Source organism: Haliotis rufescens, unplaced genomic scaffold (genome assembly GCF_023055435.1).
Source record: "Haliotis rufescens isolate VD_foot unplaced genomic scaffold, xgHalRufe1.0.p SCAF_7, whole genome shotgun sequence".
Lineage (NCBI taxonomy): Eukaryota > Metazoa > Mollusca > Gastropoda > Lepetellida > Haliotidae > Haliotis > Haliotis rufescens.
In genome coordinates, this window is record NW_025964361.1 from 28,353,316 (window position 1) to 28,376,344 (window position 23,029).

At 39.3% G+C, this 23,029-nt stretch overlaps 1 protein-coding gene across 2 annotated transcripts in view; it reads left to right on the forward strand.

Moving 5' to 3' along the window:
* Window positions 1–23,029, forward strand: part of LOC124146968 (glutamate receptor-like) — a 62,493-nt gene that overhangs the window by 19,981 nt on the left and 19,483 nt on the right. For both annotated transcript variants that reach the window (XM_046517551.2, XM_046517553.2), the window contains exons 3-6: window positions 16,087–16,332; window positions 18,144–18,340; window positions 19,379–19,432; window positions 21,923–22,084. In XM_046517551.2, coding sequence (XP_046373507.1) covers window positions 16,087–16,332; window positions 18,144–18,340; window positions 19,379–19,432; window positions 21,923–22,084 — 659 coding nt within the window. The remainder of the gene's footprint in view (window positions 1–16,086; window positions 16,333–18,143; window positions 18,341–19,378; window positions 19,433–21,922; window positions 22,085–23,029) is intronic.

The following is a 23,029-nucleotide window of genomic DNA, read 5'->3' on the forward strand; positions in this document are numbered from 1 at the left end:
GTATTACACAGAAAAAGTTTAACACCTTCGCGATTTCAAAGCGAGATGGAAAAAAATCTAAGTGGAAGTGGAGACATGAAACAGCAAAAGATATCTAACACATAAAAATCTCTACAGCTGACAATCAAACACGAAACAGAGAATTTGTCATATACTTTGAAAATACAAGTGCATTTGTTTGTCTTCATACTATGGTGTCGATGTAGTAGTTGTAGTAGAAGTAGTAGAGATAGGAGGAATAGTAGTTGTAGAAGGAGGAGTACGGAAGGAGGAAAAGTAGTAATAAAAGTAGTAGTAGAATTAGTGGTAGTAGTAGTAGCACCAGCACCGGTAGTAGCAGTAGTAGTAGTAGCAGCAGCAGTAGTAGTAGTAGTAGTAGTAAGAGGAGGTGTGGTGTAGAAGAGGAAGTGGATGGAGGAGGAAAAGCACAACAAGGAGGAACTGTACCAGTTGTTGTAGTAGTAGTAGCAGCAGCAGCACTAGTAGTAGTAGTAGTAGTAGTAGTAGTAGCAGCAGCAGCAGTAGTAGTAGTAGTAGTAGTAGTAGTAGTAGTAGTAGTAGTAGTAGTAGTAGTAAGAGGAGGTGTTGTGTAGAATAGGTAGTGGAAGGAGGAGGAAAAGTCCAACAAGGAGGAACTGTACCAGTAGTAGTAGTAGTAGTAGTAAGAGAAGGAGTAGTAGGAGGAGAAGGAAGAGGAATAGAAGGCATAGTAGTAGAAGTAGTAGTTGTTGTAGGAGGAGAAGGGGTAAATGATTAGGAGGAGACTTGAAGGAACAGTAGCCGTAGTAGGGAGGGGACCAGTAGGAGGAGGGGGAGGAGGAGACGAAGGCGTAGTAGCGTATACGTTTACGCTTATATAATGAAATGACAATGCACCATTTGCTTTTTGTGATCGCATATTTGAGAATGTTTGATATTTCATTAAGAAACATGATTCTTTTGAGTGATTTCGTGTGTTTGTCGCATTTTCTTTACCAGTAGCCGCATGTTTGACATGCAGCATGGATTGGCTACACCTCACTTCTTTTAGGCCGCAATTTTACAGGGGTGACAAATAAGACGCGCCTTTAGCATGCTACAGGGTGGACTAAGTAGCATGCTATATACAATGTGCAATTGTCCCCACTATCGCCAACAGCATCATCATCATTGAATTTCAACTTAAACATATATATCTGACGAAAGGGAAAAAAAACACTCCCGACTTTCAAACTATATTCTTCTAACACGTCCAGACATCGACCCATCATGTTCGAGTGCAAGACACTGTGATAAAATAAAGGAGGAGTAACTTCTGCTGTTAGGTTCGCAAACAACGTAACCTAACCTCTCCTGGGAAATATGTTGTTAACATTACTACATCTTTTACAGTGTTTTGTGCGCTTTAGATCAAGCAATCCCTGTTTTCACTGACCTTTCGACTCGTGAAGCATCTCTAAGGATCCATCCTAGACATCGTTTCATTCATCGTTAGATCATCTGAATAGTCTGATGGTCCTTAGTGTCTCCGAGGTATTTGATTGCTGCCTGAACGTCCCTGTCTCACAAAACTATCTCAAAAACCTATTTCAAAAGACCTGTTACTCTCTTTGACAAATTGGTTTGAGCGATGTTAACGGTGTTCACACCCAAAGGAGACGACAGACAGTAAATTTAAAATTAACTGTTTTGCGTTTCCTTAAAACCGCAAGTCTATAGCAAATCCAAGCAGATTGATGTTCCGCAATTAATGACATGCATCGAAGAATTAACAAAATGTGAAGAAGTGTAGAAGAAACTATTTTCTTTAAAACTACTAGTTTAAAACAGTCCTTAACCTGTTCTTGAGGGCATCCTTTCATTCAGATGGCATGACTCCTTTATTATAATTTAAACATCTCTTCAGGGCACAGACGGATCCTAAATATATTGATCAATCTAGTGAACTAAATCGTATCCGTAATCCGTATACATTTGTCAATACGGAAAAAAACGTTAAGTAATAACCTCGTAATAAACCAATTCATTTCACACCTTGATGCAGGATAAAACATTTTGTGGTACAAAGAGTTAAATGTAAAGCACCACGTATAAGAAGGAAATATTATTACGTTCTAATTATCCAATATCTCTGATAATCTCTGTCTGACAAGGTAATACTTAGGCCTCTGAAGCAAGTATTTCCCTGTCCCAAGGGCTACATCCCTAAATAAACGGTTGGGCGGATAGACGACCGTCGTTTTTCCGCCTTGACGAGAATTGTCCTTTGATTACAAGGCGCATTGCATTTCTTTCGCCTGATGGGACAGAAGACCCAGAATCTCTCTTACTGCTGCGTTATAATGATACACGATTCACTGGCGGTTAGATCGCTCACGCATTATGAGCTTTTACTGTCAATTCGATCTGTGTCCAAGATTCAATTCATGTGTGATTGTGTATGCTATGACAATCCAGATTAAGCGCCGGTGATGGTTGACTGTGTGCGGGCAACCTACTGCAAAGGGTTAAAACTGATTTTGCGCCAGCATAACACCTTTCTCTTACTTCTAAGAAACCAATTACTGGAGATGTTTGCTGATGGAATTGGATGTTAGATGGCATTGCGTCATTGTCTTGATCATATTTGGTGGTGTTCTTGTGCGTAATGACCTAGGGGTACCTTGTGATTTGCTCAGTGATGCTGCGATTTGTCTATGTCGGTTTTGCCGCATCTCTGTTGAGATTTCCAAGGATTTGAAAACACGTAACTCGGATTAAATTAATTTTTACGAACTCGAGTTTCTATGCCAGCTGCAAAGCCTATTTATCGGCCTCGTCATTGTTTCACATCTTAGAATTTTATTTTGTTCAAAGCAGTCCCTAATTTCATTAGATAAGGTCAATGTTTATGCTGCCGCATTAGTCCAACAGAGACAAAGGTATAGAGGTTTTGTTTTTAAGTTTTTACATTCATAATTGAAATGTCTTGCAAAACATTCTTCGCGAAGTTTCAACAAAACACTATCCGGATATGCAATTTACACAAAAAATATCTTTGATAGGCAGAGGAATTACCAACGGAAGAAATTGACAGGTAATAAAATATGCATGCAATATCTGCCGCCATTGGAAAGCAAATCAAGTTAGTTTTTATATCTAGCACCTGCTTTCCTCGGGAACCTCTATGATGCTGCGAGCCGTAGTGAACTCAAAAATGGTTATTTAGTGGTCAACAGCCAACGATTACAAACTTTACATCTCGAAAACAATGTAGTTATTCTCACATACTCAGATCTTTCTTTACACAGGCACTAATACATGTTTGCCTCATGTATACCGAAATTAGAAGTAATTAGAAGAAAACAGTCAATACTGTTTTCTTGTTTAAAAGTTTTTTTAAATAATCTAGTGTTACTATTTTCTGCAGATATGTTTTACTTCTTATTTTCAAACGATTTTCGGATAGCGTGTGATTGAAGTATATGTTATATTTATGCGTCCAAACTCATTTTCTTTCAATGTTAGGGGCGGTGGGTTTGCATAGTGGTTAATTATAAAGCGTTGGCTTGTCACGCCGAAGACCCGGGCTCGATTCCCCACATGAGTACAATGTGTGAAGCCCATTTCTGTTGTCACATTGCTGGAATATAGCTAGAAGTGGCTTAAAACCATACTCACTGATTCACTACTCCAATGCATACTCCTAATAAGAAATCATAATATCATATAAAATAATTATCATCAAAAACTTAAAACTGTCTCATAAGAAACTTACTCTACCTTTTATATTGAGTAGGTTTACCTTTAGAAGTTTCATTTACAGTGTATGTTTGATAAACTCTCAATGATAAGCTAGTAATACAGCTCTTGTGAAGAGACTCTCGCTGAGCAATTTATATGACATGTCATTCGTCCATCATTAAACAAAGCTAACTGTATCATACTACGAAAAAAACACCATTTGACATAAACCATGCTTGTTCGTAATTGTAAATTACTGGTTTTGTGGACCTTTGATTTTTGTTAAAATGTCAGAGTTGAAAAATACCCAGTTATCATCTGGTTTATGTCAAATTTATCCTTGTCTTAGTCATGCCTGCAGCGGTTGCTCCTTATAGAAAGCTCTGACATTCAACACTTCCAGATGAATATTTGATTCTGACGGCGTCGTACATCTTTGGTATGTTTAATACTGTGCGACATTCACTCAAATTGATAATGCAACTCAGTGTTTTTTTGTTGTTGTTTTTGGGGTTTTTTGGTAAACGCCGCACACAGAAATAGCCCAGCTACATAACGCCTTGGACTCGACTCTATGCAGAGGAAGTTTATGATGACGATGATGATAATACTAATAACGATGATGATGTTTCCATCTGATTCCACACAACGAAGCAAATAGTGCACATTCCTCATATCTCATGTTCAATCTCAATGTTCTCGGGTACAAAACCGGATTATTTAATTCACAATTGTCATTGGTACTGTTGGTGCTGTTATTATGATTTGTAATTACATTTCACAACATGAATAACTTAAGACATACGCACGCCAACAACACGATATCGTTGTTGTTAATGCACTTTGAGGGAAGCAAATATTCTTTTAAATAGAAACATAGCTACTCTTCTCCAAGCTAAAACCATAACATCAATGTGCCATCATGTCGACCAATAGCTTTCAATCGAATTTAACAAATATGAAATTCTCTCAGAGCCAATATGATAATAAAATGATTTGAATATGATTAAAGACGGTTCGATGTGACCTATTGCTTGACTCACTCCCCCATCACTCACTCACGCACGCACGCACACACTAACGCATTCACCCACGCACGCACGCACGCACGCACCCACTCACACTCTGACTCACACGCTAAGGCGCAGTAAAAGTTTTCAGAAGTCTTAAGTTCTGGTAAGGTTGATGTCATTCAAAGTTAAACAGATAACAAAACTGTTTTCTTGACAAGAAAGTAAATCACTCGGGTTAATTCTTTCACGAATGCAAAAAAACATTAAAAGCACCTTGGCGTCTTTCTTATCGGCAAATGAACTCAACGTACTTATCCCGATTCAATTTTAGAAACGGAGTGTCAAACAGACTTAAACCACATGTCAATGATATAAAGTAATATGGCTTTAGCTGTGTAGTACCAGTGGCTTCTGGTTCAAGAATTGTTTAGAAATCAATTACTTTATCTCTGAATCTTTGAGTTCCACCTTTTCTGCTCTACACACACAGTAACCTAACGTGCTGTGTATAGAGGGGTAAAATAAACAAGTTATCTTCATAACGAAGTTATATTATTACCTCGAAAGAAAATTGGAAATATAAATCAGAAAAAATAGATTTCATTTGATTCGCGTTACCGACAATGAGTATGAAATATCACCGCTTTGTTCCAATGCCTAATCTAATACAATTATGCCCCAAATGTGTTTTTACCAAACAAGTATTCGCCCTTGTAATTTAATTCTGTCAAATATTAAGCAAATGGAAATTGATTTATGGTACTTGACGTAACAAAAGGATCGCCTTGCCAGCCAGATGTGTAAAACCCAGATCTATTTGCTGAAACCAAAGAGTCTTCTCCTACTGGTTCCTCGTCAGATTTAAGCCTTTGACATGATGGCAATGAGACACCCTCGAGGCTTAACGAGATTTGTTTTCGTTCTGTTTATGTTCCAGACTCTAATTTAATGTCGTTGCCATGGGAACATGGAATAAAGTTCAAATATGAGATATTTGACTGATCGTATGTCTAACGCTTGTGATGGATTTACAACGTGAGCAGACTAATAAAAGCAGGTTACGGTTCTTATAATGAATCCGATAGTACGACGTAATCGTAGGAGAAGATTTGTCGTTATCATTAAAACGAAGAAATCACTGTCTAGTTGTCAGCTGTACTCGACAGATACAAGACAAGTTACCCGCATCCATTGCTTGGAACTTGATGCATACAGATGTATATATTGCACTTTCTCAGCAATTAGTGTTTTGCAAACATATCTTGTCAGCCGTCCATAAATTGAGTATTGGATTCATTGCCACTGAAATATAAAAAAATGATATTAATTACGCATATTTTTGTCAAATTTAAGAAGTGTAGATATGAATGAGCACATCATACTACGACCCTTCTGCTATGATTGTTCTCAAACTGCTTAAGATTATATATTCTGCTGTAAATTATCTTAAGTGATATTAATATTTTAAGTGATTATTACATACAAGGGGCTGTGGTGTAGTGATTCAAGCGTTCGCTCGTCACGCCGAATGCCCGGGTTCAAATCCCGACATTGGTACACAGTAGGAAGCCCATTTCTGGTATCCCCCGCCGTCTTATTGCTGAGATATTGACGAAAGTGTAACGCTGCACTCAGCAACCCTGTGATTGACTTCATGAGTATAGGGGCGGTCGGGTAGCCTAGTGGTTAAAGCGTTCGCTCGTCACGCCGAAGACCCGACATGGGTACAATGTGTGAAGCCCATTTCTTGTGTCCCCCGCCGTGATATTGCTTGAATATTGCTAAAAGCGGCGTAAAACCATACTCACTCACTCACTCATGAGTATAGATCCTTGCAATACGATGATACGCATCAACGAAGTCACTGACCCTGACCACTCGATCCATTTAATCGCCTCTGACGACAAACACAGGTTGTTTGGACCTCACATCTTACCTGGAACACCAGTGTATAGTTGAAGAGTGAAGGAGTACATGTAGCCACGTTTATGACATTATTGTACACGATGTCATGATGGGAGAACAGTTACGAATAACACACACACACACACACACACACACACACACACACACACACACACACACACACACACACACACACACACACACACACACACAATTGGACATTACTGAACCGAGCGTTTTCGTGTAAATGTGTATTCTTCAATGCTCGGTATATGTGTGCGGATTTATTTTAAACTAGATTCGACCGGGGACCTCCGCTATGATAGGTCAACGCTTTAACCTGGTATTGAGTTTTATTTGACTGAGTGTGAGAGAAGTATGTCTTGCACCTCGTAGCAGTTTACTGGTCACATCACGACCAAAGAACCAGGGATTGGCTTCATCCTCTGTATCAATGTGGGGAATTTAACCCAGAACGTGTCGAACAACCCCTGCAGCTACAAGGCCATATTACCTCACTTAATTTGATACGGGGGATATTGCTTTGGTGAGATAAAACTATATCTAATAGGAGATCGCCATAATGAAATTGCATGACAATTCTTTGCAGATAGGTGTTACATCATCTGTTACCATGACGTCACAATCATATTACATTACCAATCTGTCTGCCACTAAAGCTGGTTAGCTGTACTTTCTTATATACAAACACTGGTTATTACTGTTAACAAACAAAAAAGTTAGAAGAATGATTTTGGATAATATATAGACTCTCACCCGCGTGTCTTTTTACATCAAATATACCAACTCTCGTCAAGGAAAATTAAAACCGTCTCGGTGTCTCAAACTTTTATACACTTGTGTGGCAATATTTGATAGTAAAAGACACTCGGATGAGATTCTTTATGACTGGGAATTTTAACTTCTATCTCCTTTGTTCTTCAGTATGTAAGTGAAAACAAACTCAATCACGGTGTAACTCTTTTTTAAGTCAGACATACACTGTATATAAAAAGTGGGTTACGAGCACGGACTAGGAGTAACATGTTTAGTATTGGGAGACGGCGAGTTAACTATGTTACCAACAGTCGTGGACACTGGCCAGAGGGATGGGCAAGATAATGGACCAACCACTCTCTATTGATTAGCGCCAGTGTATGGCAGGTGTTTCCTTTGAGATCAGACCGAGGGTGTAAGCTTGTTCAAGCACACTATTCACGTCTAGCGCTCTTCAAATCTCTGAGATTATTAACAGTGTTTCTTTGATCGACACTCTCTTATAATTGTCTATGTTCACTGGACAAACTCCTCTGATTGGGAATGTAGGATTGTTGGCTTCGTGATATTTCGTGTGCAATCCACCGCCATGTATGTATGTTCTTTGACAAATGCTTCCATGTAATCGAAGTATGTAACTACTGTCACAAACTATAGTGAAACCTTGTTAACTCGAACATCACTAACTCGATACATCGTTTAAGACAGTGTAAATATTGGTTCCGACTATTAAGACAACTTGTTCAAGCTTGCTAACAGTGACTAATATTTTCCTCAGAAAAAAAAAAACCCAAACTCTTTAGCTCGGGTTAGAAAACATAACAATATGGTCCCGACTAAATCATTATCGGTATGTTTTATATCGACACTCGTCGACCACTACTGAGGTTATGCTGCACACGATGATATATTATTGTGTGCTCGTGGGTTCCAACAAAGTAGTAAACACCTGCATCACTTCGGGCTTTCCTCCCACATTATGCTGACACGCTGTGATGTAACTGGAATAATGTTCAAAGCGGCGTTCAACCAAATTGTTACGAGAGATTTCTTATGATTATATAAAGGATTTTGTCGCTTTGATTTACAAGGTTATTGGAATCAATGGTAGAGGCACGATGTGATAGCCTAGTGGTTCAAGCGTCCGTTCCGATGTCCTGGGTTCAATTTCCCTCATGGGTATATGTATAGATCATTTTTCTGGTATCTGCCACAATGATATTGCTGGAATATTCTAAAAGCGGCGTAAAACAATAAACACTCACTCACTCTAGGCGTTTTGAAGTAAAGGACAATTAGTTTCTCATAATAGCATTTGGCCCGGTGTTTTGGCCCGATAAATCATTAGATTAAATGAAAAATTTGTAATTGACTAATTGCAACTGTCTTTCACCACAACTGTCGTTTGTAGCTAAACATGTATATACTGCTTCTTCTTAATGTCAAATTTAAGTAATTGTACTAAACGCCAGGAGTAGGTTAACAACATGTCCAACAAATGAGAAATTGAGAACAAAAACTAGAAAATATATCACCCAGTATCATTGAATGGCATAACGACGTTAAAGTGTATTACAAACTCACAATAAATGCCAATTTGTAAGAAGAATCTTAATTATGCATCTACATATTGTACTGATATATATACGACCGACAGATCCAAACTTGCTCGGAAACTTTATCAGTTCGTTATGAAAGACATACTAATCTATCCTCAAAAATATATCATAGTTTAAAAATGTTCTTTCAATGTGCTTGTGAAGGAACTCCTAATTTTACATGTAAGTATATGTCGGTAAGCGTCACCACATTTTGAAGTTTTGATCAACATTTCAAAAATGTAATTTCCTAGTGACTCGTGTTTTTCTCTTCCGGAGACAGATAGATAGGATTGTTTTTAGCGTCATGTCATGAATTTATGTGACATTATACGTTCTTATCAATCCAACTGCATGACATTTTGTCTGCATTTGTGCATTCTGAGACAGCGTTTCCATAACAACGTACAAATGAAATGTCAAGTGATATATTGAGAGAATATTCTGGAACAGAGGAAACTTACTCGCGGAAAACGAATTCTTGCCCCTGATTTAGCTCCCTATAGTAGAGTTAGCAAACTGTTACCTAATCAGGTGCAGCATTAATGATGCATGCCAATGTCATATAAGGGCAACTGTAAATCAGAAATGTGATTGAGAACAGCAATTTCCAATATATGAGTCCACGAAACACTGCTGGAACCCTCTACTGACAACTACAAACTGTCTATTATTTTCATCCTTGTCACGCTATAGCACATTTTCTTACACACATGACATAAATTTAAAGGGAAAATAACTTTTTACATATTTTGAGTAATATTCTGTTTCATTGAAATAAAGTTAATTGTTAATTTAAAATTAACCTTCATGTTTATTTGATAAACATTCAAATATTGTCTCTGAAAAACATTCAACGGCATTGTTGTTTTATCAAATATTCCCCAATCTAAAATTGATCCTTATTTGGAGGTCGTGAAAGGTTTTCCTGGGGAGTACTTTGTTCAATACTGGGGTCTGCATTTCATTGGAGTACAAATGACTTTCTGTCGCATGGGAATATTTAGAATGAAAATCGTTAGAGAGCTCTAAGCTAGAGGTGTCTGTTGAGGACATGAATAAGCCCGGGTCTGTATTTAAGTCTCGAGAGCTTATAGAAATCACCACTCTCTTTCTCTAGGCTCACTCATGGTTCAAAGATTACACTCTTTGGGCAAATTTTCCTTCGATTTCGTTCAATAGACCGATAATAACCTGCAAATATTTTGAATGGGCTAAACCTTCTTCCCCTGGGGATGGAACTAAATGGAAAATTAGCGAGATTATTCCAGGGATAAGAATCAAATCGCACGAGGGGTATAGCGGGCACTTGATGGCTTGTTTGACTAGCTAGCAGGAACATTCTCCACAAAAGCTAGCTCCAATTTGTTTGATCAGCGACATCTCTGCAAGTATAGTTGAACACTTCCGCTGCCTAATCCAATTCCTGGACCCTCTTTGTAATTGGCCCTTCTTGAATGGGAAGAGATAGCACTGCCTGTAGGTGCATTGCTGCGAAAATTCAATTTTCTTTTTCTAGACCCTCTATCGATTAGAAAGTGCCACCAATAGTAGCTGTAATGACAGCGGAGATCTCATTAGTTTCAGAAGTCGACTATCCCAACGGTTAAGCCGGACCTTGCTAGATGGACGAGTAGAGTTTGGGATAGAACGAGCGCCCCAAGTTGCTTTACAAGAGTCTTGATACCGATATAAACGGGATAGATTGCTTGGCGCAAGATCAGAAAAGAAATTGCATTTTTATACGAGCCGCTATCAGTCTCTGTACAGCTCATTATCAAGTTACCAAACAGAACCCGTAGCCTCAGTGACGTCATAACTTATAAGGGACTATTTCAAGGATGTTATGGCTGTGTTTGACCGCCCCCCGGATCAATGGAAGTGCTCCCATCTCGTCCAGGTCCATCTTTAATGGCCCGATGAGACTTAGAGAACACGTTGGTATAAAACTGGAGTTTTAGAGGCAACTCCGCCAAGTATATTGCTACCGAAATTGTCATTTTGTTCACGACAATTCCCAACGGTTCCAATAAATACCATTCAGTGTTAGCGTCAACCCGAGACAATATCCTAAAAAATAAACCGAGGCCTGTATAATCTATATCATGCCGCTTCCCATAAGAGACAGCTGCTATGGAAACCAAGCGCCACATGTTGAAAAATAGATTAAATAGCGAAAACAATATTGATAGAAAGCGATACATGTTTGTTCTACAGTGTTTGTATCGTCCATAAATATATATGATTGGATTTAATGGTTTGCGTATACACCCTTGGGGCATACTATACTACAGAGTAAGAATTGAAACCTGGTTTAGATGCCGGTTTAATTAAATATATTCTAGAAAAGTACGGAATATGTCATTCATTCAAACTTATTTCTTTACATAATCCATTTTTCTGAGACATTAATATATTTTTTACTTACGAAAACACACACGCAAACGCACACACGCACGCACACACACAAAGTTATACATAATGCTATTCATGAAACAGGCTTTTGACATGACATGACTTAGAAACTACAATCTACGTTACTAAGAGCGACAAAACCATTACATTTTCCATAATCATAAGAACGGTTAGCCTGACAATGACATGTAGAGACACTCTTCTTCTATGTGTTTCGTCATTTCTTGTTTCTCCATCAAAATAAGCTGGTATCATCTATGCTGTTTAATATAACTTATCACAACAGCTATATGTGTGTAGCCTTAAAAACAACATTTGGCGTAGCCTTGTTAAATTACAGACTGGTGTATTTCCTTTTATCTTGACAAAGCTGTACAAGAACGCCACACCAAGATGTTCCGGCGATAACCCGCACCTGATCTGGAGAGTGACTGTGAAGCAAATATACTTCTCTTATCTCTCAAAAAACATCTGGTACATCCAATCCAATCCAAACGGTCTGGATTAACGTCATATCTTTGTTACGTTTGTTAGAACTATGCTTTTATATCTGAATGAGTCCCTTTTTATGGACAAATTGTCTACCTATATGCTCCATGGCTCGCCGGGAATACCTACACAATTGCTGGTGTGTCCAAAAGCAATAGTTCTCACTCGCTCTTAACTGAGAGTGTTACCTAACTCGGCTATCCTTGATGCATAACCTACAGTCATACCATGGCATGATGAACTCCCGATGCCGATGACACTGAACATAATGTAGGTCCAACCATAAGTCTCTTATTTATTACTGAGAATAGTTACATGTGACTTGTGCCATTATGGAGATAAACAGATTTCAGCAGCCTAATGTGCCTGTGCGCTCCTGGTGAAATCACCTTTAGGAAATCTTCTTAGATGACTCATTGTCTGAACTCAAGGAAATATTTTGATATGACTGGTTTCTCTCTATATATCTGTACAATCATCTCAGAATACGTGTTCAGATCAAACAAAATGTATTCAAATAATTTGCATAATAATTTGTACTTTTCAAACAAAGGCGACAAAACCATTTCCACAATCTTCAGAAATCTCTGCTAAAAGCAAAGCCAACGGTGGCATCCGTTACAAACACAATTAAAGACAAATCAATTCTTCGCCTGAAAAAAACACGTCCAAAACATATGGTACCAGTCAAAATAAGGAATTACATCGGCCATATTTTAGTCTCTGATGCGAAGTTAACCTTTTGTCTATGATGCACAGTCATAATATCAGCACCAGATTCTTCAAATATATGCCAAACACTTTAACCTGCCTGTGCGTTCCTATTAATGCAGAGTGTGTATATGTAACGGTAAAGTCACTTCAGTCTCCACGTACTTGCGACGGCTTGCGTTAAGGAGAGGGTATGGTGATGCAGGTGGTGAGAAACTTCCGAAGTGGCTCAAGAACCTATTAATGAGCGGAAATGTGTCGGCTTCTGTCCTCCCTTACCTCAAGGAAGAACACGCCATGAAACCCCAGATGGTGCACAGCAGTCATGCTGTTCAAAACACATCCACTTTGGAAGGAAGTAACGTGACCGGTTCATACCCATAAGTATGTTTGTAAGGTCGAATACGCTTGACTTTACCAGGGACGTGAAAAGGAAAAGATTGTTTGTGCAACTTGGGAACTCTTTTAGGAACTATTTGTTTCTGAAATTGCTTGTTAGGAAACTGAGATGGTATGAAGGCGATGTTGTTTTCGTGATTCAGGGCATAAATAAAGCGGCAAAACAAGATCCTTAATCACACAGCTCTACTACAAGCCGAGATTATTGTACGATTCCGACTATATCATAAACATGTGTTTATGAATCGCTATCAAATAGTGATGAGACCAGGTGTCCGGGAAAAGGTGGGCGTATCTTGTCCCACCGGTAGCTCCCGTCTCCCGCATTGAAATCAGATCAACCAAGCGCCCTGCCAGTTCTCCTGAGATATATGGTCATGTTATAACGTGTTAAAATATAAATTAGATTATCACAATTTCATTTTGCATTAGATTAGACGAATATGAAGAGAGTACCGAAACGGGTTAGCATGAAATTTCACTACTGACACAATTGCAAGGTCATGGTCTCAATACGGCTTGCAGATACAACGACGGTCTAACAATTACATTTAGAGTGAGTGAGTGAGTTGGGTTTAACGCCGCTTTTAACAGTATTCCAGTTATATCGCGGCGTGTCAGCTTAATGTGGGAGGAAAGCCCGAAGTGATGCAGGTCTCAGACGTTTACCACTTCGGTGAAACCCACGAGCACGGGCATGGTGCTGACAAACCTAGAAACATAATCGGGGCGAACCGGGATTCGAACCCACAATCATAGGTTTCTGGCGTGCCCAAGGGACGCAACTCTGCACAGCGAATCGCGGCGCCTTAGACGACTAGGCCACCCGTGCCCCCTAATTACATTTAGAAGGGTTACACATACGAGAAACAATTTCTGGAAGTAAATATATTTATTTTGAGGAACACAACGTTTCGGAGTATACGCTGACTCCTTCATCCGATAAATGAATGCTACGATGCAGAGAACATATTTAAATTGGTTGGTTGGTTGGTTGGTTGTTTGACGCTGCACTCAGCAATATTCCAGCTATATGAAGGCGGTCTGTAAATAATCGAATCTGGACCAGGCAGTCTAGTGATTGATATCATGAGTAACGATCCACGCAATTGGGATCGATGACATGCATCAAACAAGTCAGCGAGCGTGAGTTGCCTCATACGACAAGCATAGTCGCCTTTTACGGCAAGCATGGGTTGCTGAAGACCTATTCTACCCCGGATCTTCACCGGTCGCATATTTTGTACAACAAAAGTAAAAAGATAACAAAAAGGTGGAACCTTAAGAAGGGTAGCCAACACTTGATTAGCGTTGATTAGTGATTAGCAATGGACAAATAGAAGCAAGGCGTTAGATAAGAAGTGGTTGGTAATAAGCAATGGACAAATGGGAGGCAGGGGGGTAATTAGCACTGATTGGATTATTATCTACACTTTCGTACACGGCACAAAACAACTTTACATAAGACAATGATTTTATAGGGTTTGCGTTTCAATCATTACCTGTAGAAAAATCTAGCTGTGTCATTGATAAGTCGTCGTCTTGTAGGGGCGGTCGGGTAGCCTAGTGGTGAAAGCGTTCGCTCGTCACGCCGAAGACCCGGGTTCGATTCCCGACATGGGAACAATGTGTGAAGCCCATTTCTGGTGTCGGGATATTGCTGGAATATTGCTAAAAGCGGCGTAAAACCCACTCACTCACTCACTCGTCGTCTTGTACGGACCTATACAAACCGACTCACCGGCCAGTACAGATAGCATGACGTCATACCGTGACAGAATTTGTTTTTCAGGTCACATAATTGATCACATCCTCGTTTTGAGTTACCAGGCTGCAAATCCAATGGCGGGCAGAAGATAGATAACACCTAAATATGTCACCGAAAATTTGTTTTTGCAACTTATGGACTCTTTTACATGTGTCCCAAGCGTGGTGTGTGGGTTGTGTCGTTGCGTGTTTCCTTTGACAGATGCCACCGATGGAGCCGATACGTAATAAACAATTTACTGAAGTAAAGTACAAAATTTACCCATATCGTGCCAGAGACCCCTAGTCAGCTCTGTAAGGTGACACTGGTTCGTGCGTGTCTAGACTTCGTCTCATTTACTTGGTAGGACTCACTGTCGTAATGTCACGAGGGTACAATATGACCTCCCGATGTAACCGACGTTTAATCATATAAGACAACAAAAGAGTATTATATTTCATGTATATGAATGGAACATTGCAACTGAAATAAGCCGCAAAGAAACAGAAAATAACCCGTATGGACAAACATGTACCGCTAATCATTTGTAGAATCAAACGCACCTTGATTAATAACGTCATTTACCTTCGCCTTTGCACAAGTTATAACGGTCGTGACATGATAATGAAATTTGTCATATGTTATACAAAAATGTATGTCCATTATTTACTTAATCAACATTTGTACTTCGCATATAATCAGCTGATCATGCCATGCTCGTAGCCTTTGTCAATGTAGTAAATCTGTGGGGATTCCGGTTTAGAATAGGTCCCAAGTGACTAAAATGATGATCTGGTGGTCATTTTCCCCGGATTGCTTAGATCGGTGCTCGTGCGTCCAGCCACTGTTGTGACTGGTCCAGACTCGATTATTTACTGGCGACTGCAAAGCTTGAATGTTTCTTTACTGCGGCGGTGAACAACATTTGCTCATTCACTTAAAGTGGTAACTGTGGCTTGTAACACTTGTAGCTACCCCTAAATTGACAAGCACAGGTATACATAAACTACAGGTACGTGAAGACCCGGGGTAGAATAGGTCTTCAGCAACCCAGGCGATCTGCTTGTCGTAAGAGGCGACAAACGGGATCGGGCGGTCAGGCTCGCTGACTTGGTTGATGCATGTCATCGTTCCCAATTGCGTGGACCGATGCTCATGTTGTGAATCACTGGATTTTTTGGTCCAGACTCGATTATTTACAGACTGCCGTCATATAGCTGGGATATTGCTGAGTGCGGCGTTAAACAACAAACAAACATAAACTACAATTCTAAAGATTGTGAAATCCAACTCATTTGGTATTGTACTAACCACGTTTTCTTTCTTCCAGTATGCTCCCATCTATCGATGGGCGTGTTTGCCATCTTTGGAGTATCGAATGCATCATCTCTGGCCACCATTCAGTCGTACACCAACACCTTCAAGGTCCCCTTTCTCACATTCAGCATGGCTCAAAACACATCATCCAACAATTCCTTCCAGATTTATATGCGACCACTGTTTGTCAATGCCATCATCGATGTTATAGCTCACTATGAATGGAAGAGGATCTACTATATATACGACACTGACGAAGGTAGGGGAAGACATGAATATCCATTTGACAAAATCTCATGTTAAGTCGCATGAGTGAGTGAGTGAGTTTGGTTTAACGCCGCTTTTAACAGTATTCCAGTTATATCACGGCGTGTCAGCTTAATGTGGGAGGAAAGCCCGAAGTGATGCAGGTCTCAGACGTTTACCACTTCGGTGAAACCCACGAGCACGGGTATGGTGCTGACAAACCTAGAAACATAGTCGGGGCGAACCGGGATTCGAACCCACAATCATAGGTTTCTGGCGTGCCCAAGGGACGCAACTCTGCACAGCGAATCGCGGCACCTTAGTCGCATGAACGGAACTAGGATATGGGCTGACCATTTAATTTCTGAATGGGCCTCGGATGTCTATTCAGGGACATGGAACAGATCATGTTTTCAGTCAACCCTTTATGGCGGACCTTTCCTCTCGATGGGCAGAAGCTAAACAAGTGTTTGAACCACAGCACTTTTTTTCTAGAACTTTTAACAAATCCTTTGAACGATTTTCTTTTGTATAAAACTGGAAGACAAATTATTTGTTCAGCATTATTGGAAATTGTTATTGTCTTCAACAAAAACTCCGAGGCAAGCCAGCGTACTTAATGGTCAGCCATTAGGAAAGGCATACTGTAATAAATTATTCCGTGTATGAAGCAGTTGATCAAACCAATAGCATGCTTGTTTGTCTGTATATAGATACAATCGGTATCTTATCTAGATACTGAAATGAAAGTTTCTGTAGATGCAAGAAACTAATGTCCCTTAATGTGTCACCATTGCTATAGGTCATCAATCAAAATGGAAATTATGTTTCGAGAATATGAAGATAAAATTTCGTATTTATCAGAAGGGATTTATCTTATGACACCTGCTTGTCAAAAATCACGTGGCATGTGCCTCACAGTCCGCTTTCAACGAGATTGGAAAGACAGAACAGTGGAGCATGACAGGATTTATTATCTTTCCTGTACGTGTCTCATTTTCTTCAGGCTCATTTAAATCCAGATCCTATGCACCGTGCAAGATTAGTCTTCCATTGCCTTCCTATTGCCTGAACGATTTCTTTTCAAGTAGAGACATATTATGTCTCATAATTCTAAGATGTATGCTGAATTCAACGGTTGCCATCCTCATTCAAAAATACACGCCACTAACCATGATGTCATGTGTGTGCCCATAATTCCCTACAGTCTAAGAAATACATATTTGTGTTTGCTGTCCAACATCTGGTCGACGTGACATGTCACATCTCAGCGAGTCCCCTCACCTCACAGTAATGTGATGTGTAAAAGAAGGTGTGACAAGCTAAGAGCAATAACGTAGACAGGGCTTGTCGCATCTGCACTCTCACATGCTTCGGACCGCCTCCGTGGTCTTGTGGTAGAGCGTCCGCCCGGAGAGCGGAAGGTCCGGGGTTCGATCCCGGGCCGCGTCATACAAAAAGACGTTAAAAGATTGTACTTGTTGTTACCCTGTCTGGCGCTCGGCATTAAGGGGCTAAAACAAGGACTGGTCGGCTCGGAGTCAGTATACTGTGTCTGAGTGGGGTATTCATGTTAAACTGCGGCATGGTATCTCAGTGAGCTAGCACTATAAATCGGCATCAGTCCGGACTAGTACAAGCAGCCACACACACACATACACGTGCATGCACGTCGCTATATAAGTGCAATAATCTTGGACGCGACGTTAAACCCAATTTCACCTCACCTCACATGCTTCGTTGATCATGTGCATTCAGTCTCTTTTACTTCAAATTAAATGTTTGTTGTTTCAGTATGATTATTGCGTTTTCGTTGGTTTGCAGGTTTAATTCGTCTACAACAACTCTTCCAGTCTGTAAATATGCACGAGTATGTGTTAGATATCAATGCAAAGCGAGTTTCGTCAGTAGAAAACTGTTATATGGTTCTCAAGGACCTTCATTTAATGGCGAACGAGCTAAACCAACACCTGGTTCTCGACATGGAAATTGGAAAAACTCAAGATGTTATTTTAAAAGTGGTATGTATACCTTTGCTCTTTTTACATAGTTTGTTTAAATGTCTTTAAGAATTATGAATTATTAGGTAGCCTATTTTCAAGATATAGTAACTATGATTTTGCGCTGTTAGTAGTAATATTCCAGCAATTTCATAACATTGTGCCCATGTGTTTGACGATATGGAGACGCAAGGAGTAATACGCCAGTGCATTAACACGGATCGTATTATTTACAGTTAGGTAGCTAAGTGGGCAAAGCGTTCGCTTGAACGCCGTAGTCCTGGTTTGATTCCCAACAGGTGAATCGTATTATGGGGCTATACCCTTCTCACCTACTGTTATGACCAACTAGCTTGCCACCCGTGTTGATTCCGGGCACCTGCACGGTGACGTGGTTGATAGCGTGCCCTGACGTGGTGGTTCGATGCTCATAATGTCACTCACCGGATTGTCTTATCTAGACTTGATCATGTACATCGTCATGAGGCTGGAATATTGCTGAGTTCGGCGTTAAACAACACACACACACACACACAAACACACAAATTTGACAAATCTAATCTAAGCTACAATATGCGTGTGATAAATGTGATCAAATCATAGCTAAATTGTATATCATCGCGCGTTCCGTCAGTATTATCGCTAATAAGCAGCTGAATTAGTGGTTATCACTGCGTAATACACTACTTGATATTGTATTAGTGCAATGTACTGAATGACATTGAAGCATCACTATTGAATATTGAGTTGAACACAGAGTGTAGACTATGATTACAAATACGATGAAGCACCTGATCAATACCATGCAGCCGTGGATGATGTTGGAGAGAGATGTCACAGGGCTGGTCCTATGGGGACTCCAGAGTAGAGAAGAGAAGACTTGTGTTAGGAGAGGGCAAAGTGGTTGGTCATGGGAGCAACAGTAACAGTGTATAATTTGTTACATGTTACTCATTGCCAATGCTTCACAGAATATGTATGGTGTTAAACTATTGTGGACAAATTGAAATTAACTGAATATGTTCCCAGTTTTCTTATTGTTCTTGTATTTCATTTCAGAAGACGGATCCGGACATCAATAATGTGAAATTCCATTTTTTGATAGCAGAATTGGTAAGTTTAAAGTTGCATGCACAACCTTCTACAACAGATCATCCCGACTCGACGCTTCACGAATTAGTCATGCACTCGTGTTCGTCGTTCAAACACATTCACCTGGAAATTAATTGAGTAAGCAAGCAAGTTGAAGGTGGTTAAATAACTATTGCAATAGAATAGTTGCAAAATATGTCAGTACAAATCATCAACTTCGTGCTCTGTATTTCAACATGAGTATGACGCTTTGTAGACAAAAACAAATTGTTTCGTCAAAAAATATCGACAGGATTCATTGACAGAATGAAATGATGTCATCACCTCATCACCTACTAGTCCCGACACAGCAGCGTACTAACGTATGATGTCATCACCTCATCACCTACTAGTCCCGACACAGCAGCGTACTAACGTATGATGTCATCACCTCATCACCTACTAGTCCCGACACAGAAGCGTACTAACGTATGATGTCATCACCTCATCACCTACTAGTCCCGACACAGCAGCGTACTAACGTATGATGTCATCACCTCATCACCTACCAGTCCCGACACAGCAGCGTACTAACATATGATGTCATCCTGAAGTAACATTGACACTGAACTTGTGACGTGCCTACATGCATACACATGTTCACACAGCTGGGAAAACGGGTCGATATTAAGTGTGAATCCGCTGATCTTGATAAAGCCTTTTCAGAACGCTTGTCACAATGATCAATGTTCTTAATAAATCAAATGCTAAGGGACTGATACAATAAAAGATTAGTTATCATTATTTACTAATACCCCAGGGATAACTTCACTGTTCATGAAAGGCCTTCAAGACCCGCGAATTCGATTATGCACGAGTCTTTGACATCATGAATTACGATTTCACGTGATATCGGGTGCACCATCGACACGGATCTGGTATAATTTTTACTGATCTAGAATTACGAGAACTTTTAAGGCGATCTGACGTGAATCTAAAGTCAAGACCAGAGAATGGAAGTCTTAGATTTGGTTTAAAACAAAATTATTTCAATTTGCTGATTGCATTTTGATTGCGTATGTTGCAGGTGCTACTTTGGATAAGCATTGTTACAAAAACAGTGTTCAACCTAAAAGTTTATTAAAATTAGAACTGCGGACAGTAATTCCAACAAATGGAAACGTATTCACCTGAAATAATTGATTACTTAAAACACAGAGTGGCAGTTACTGTGGATTTGAAAACAGATTTGCTGATTACAAAATACATTTATTCTTCATTCAAAGAATTTCAGAATTGATTTTGAGTCGATTTCGTTACAGAGATTCCAAAATAATTCACTCAGACTGTTCCTCAGACTTACACTGTGCCCTTTCGCAATACCAATTAGGACACTTATTTTGATACCTGATTGGAGCTATCACACAAGCACAACCAATATAGCCACATGCAAAAACATAGAACCGTGTGATCGATGTGCCCCTCTGAACGGGATACGAATGCATTTGTAATTGGTATGGTCTGTAAAAATAGCGCGTTCAATTGAGACGAAAATACACATTCTTTAACCGACACGCAAAAAACGATTTGGGGACTAAGTATATACTTTTTCGTTTGCAACCAAAACGTCAAGTATCCACCTATTAAAAGCAAATAGACTTTACTCAACAAATCAGCTTTATACACAGGTCACGTTGAACTCATACATACCTACATATCAAGTATGGGAGCCCTATAAAAGACTTCTTTAGCCGAGTTCAGTCGACTGCATTATGTGTGTATGATTTTATTTGCTGTGAAGTATTTATTGCCCGAATATTCAAACTTGATCATGACTGTTTGTGTTGTATATTAACTTTTCTATACAAAGTAGACGTTTGATGTTTGCTGGCACGAAGGCTGTTTTGCATGTTGCCTAAAGAGGCATGCGTTTGTCGTGAATGGTTTGAGATATACAACATAATACGTGACACGTATACATACATTACCTATAGTTTTATTACACATCATGTAACTCTGGTTTCATGCTCAAGTATGTTCATGTATAGTCACACATGTTTCTATTCCATCCTATATGTCCATATGCATTATTTTCTATATGTAATCACGTTCCCTATACTTTGTAACGCAGTGTGCTGAATGTTTGTTGAATTGTTCTAAATATGAAGTTGACGTGAACACATACTGACATGCATATCTTTATGTGGTGTTCATGTTAATGAACACTTGTTGACATGAACACACAATGCCCTTTAGAAAGTGGTCAAATGTATCAGATGTTATATTTGGGATAACACTTTCTTCGTAAATTTCATGATCAGATTCTCGTACTTTTTTTTTCTTTTTTTACGAGAATCTGTACTTTACTAAGAAAGTGTTATCCCCAAAATAACATCTGTTACTTGTTGACATACCTTTGTGTGAAATATGCTGCTCTGCGCGTTCGTTCCAAAATTTATGTTAGCGGGTAACAGGTAGCCCAGCTCTACATTGCAAACGCAGTATATTTATGTAACATATGAACTCTTGCAGGGTATGCTTGAAATGAATCTGACACACTTTAACATTGGCGGCATGAACATTACCGGATTTGAAATCATCGACCCAAACAACTCCACTGTGAAAACCTTCCTTGACCAGTGGGCCAATATGGACAGCAAGCAGTGGCCAGGAGCTGGTCAGAAAAGTATTAAGGTAAGTAGCTTGGCACGATCCTGATGTAAACAGTGTCATTTATGATACCCCAATACCCCGCCAGCTGCAGGTATAGAATCACCCCGATGTCGATCAAAGATTATATACACCTGGAACATATTAAAGTAATGTTTACTTTACATTTCCATATAACATAGTCATATTATAAATCCTACCCTGTATTAAAATTCTAATATTCTAGGAACACATTTGTTTTTGAACACCATGTGATACACTCATATTGAAATCTAGAAACACAAATCGATTATGTAATGACATGTTTTGCAACTGTTCTGTAGCAATAGCTATGTAAGTATATGTACAAGTGATTCCTCTGCGTCTTTGCATCATAATATGATACGACCCAGAATCATAGTATGTTTGTACCAACCTTTCGGAAGATGTCTTTTTTTATTTTAGATGTTTATCAAAATGAGAATATGTAAAATGAAATTATATGTTGAATGTTTCTAATTCAGCATGATAGTTTGAGATATATGGAAACATAAAATGGGTTGTGCTTTGCAATTTTCCTTCTGTATATTTGTTCCATCTCAAGAAAATATCATGCAAGTCATTAGATAAAACCGAGCAGCAAGTTAAGGCAACAAAATGATAACTGTTTTCGTTTGAAATATCAACATGAGAAAACAGTTCCACAAACATAATCTTTCGGTACCGATCACACATATCTCACTGCTTTATAATATCGCATTGTTTTATACATTCAAGATTTTTGTGACATTTCTTTCAATAATGTTACTTTGAAATGTTTAACATAAACACATGTAAAGAAATATCGAATGATATTTTCGATATATGCTTTACGAATTAAAGATTTCACAAGGCTATGGGTGTTGCTAGCTGAGGTGTGGTGCATAGCCAGCAGAGGACAATGATACTGCTTGATCGCCCGTATCCGACTAAACCCATATACCATAGCCA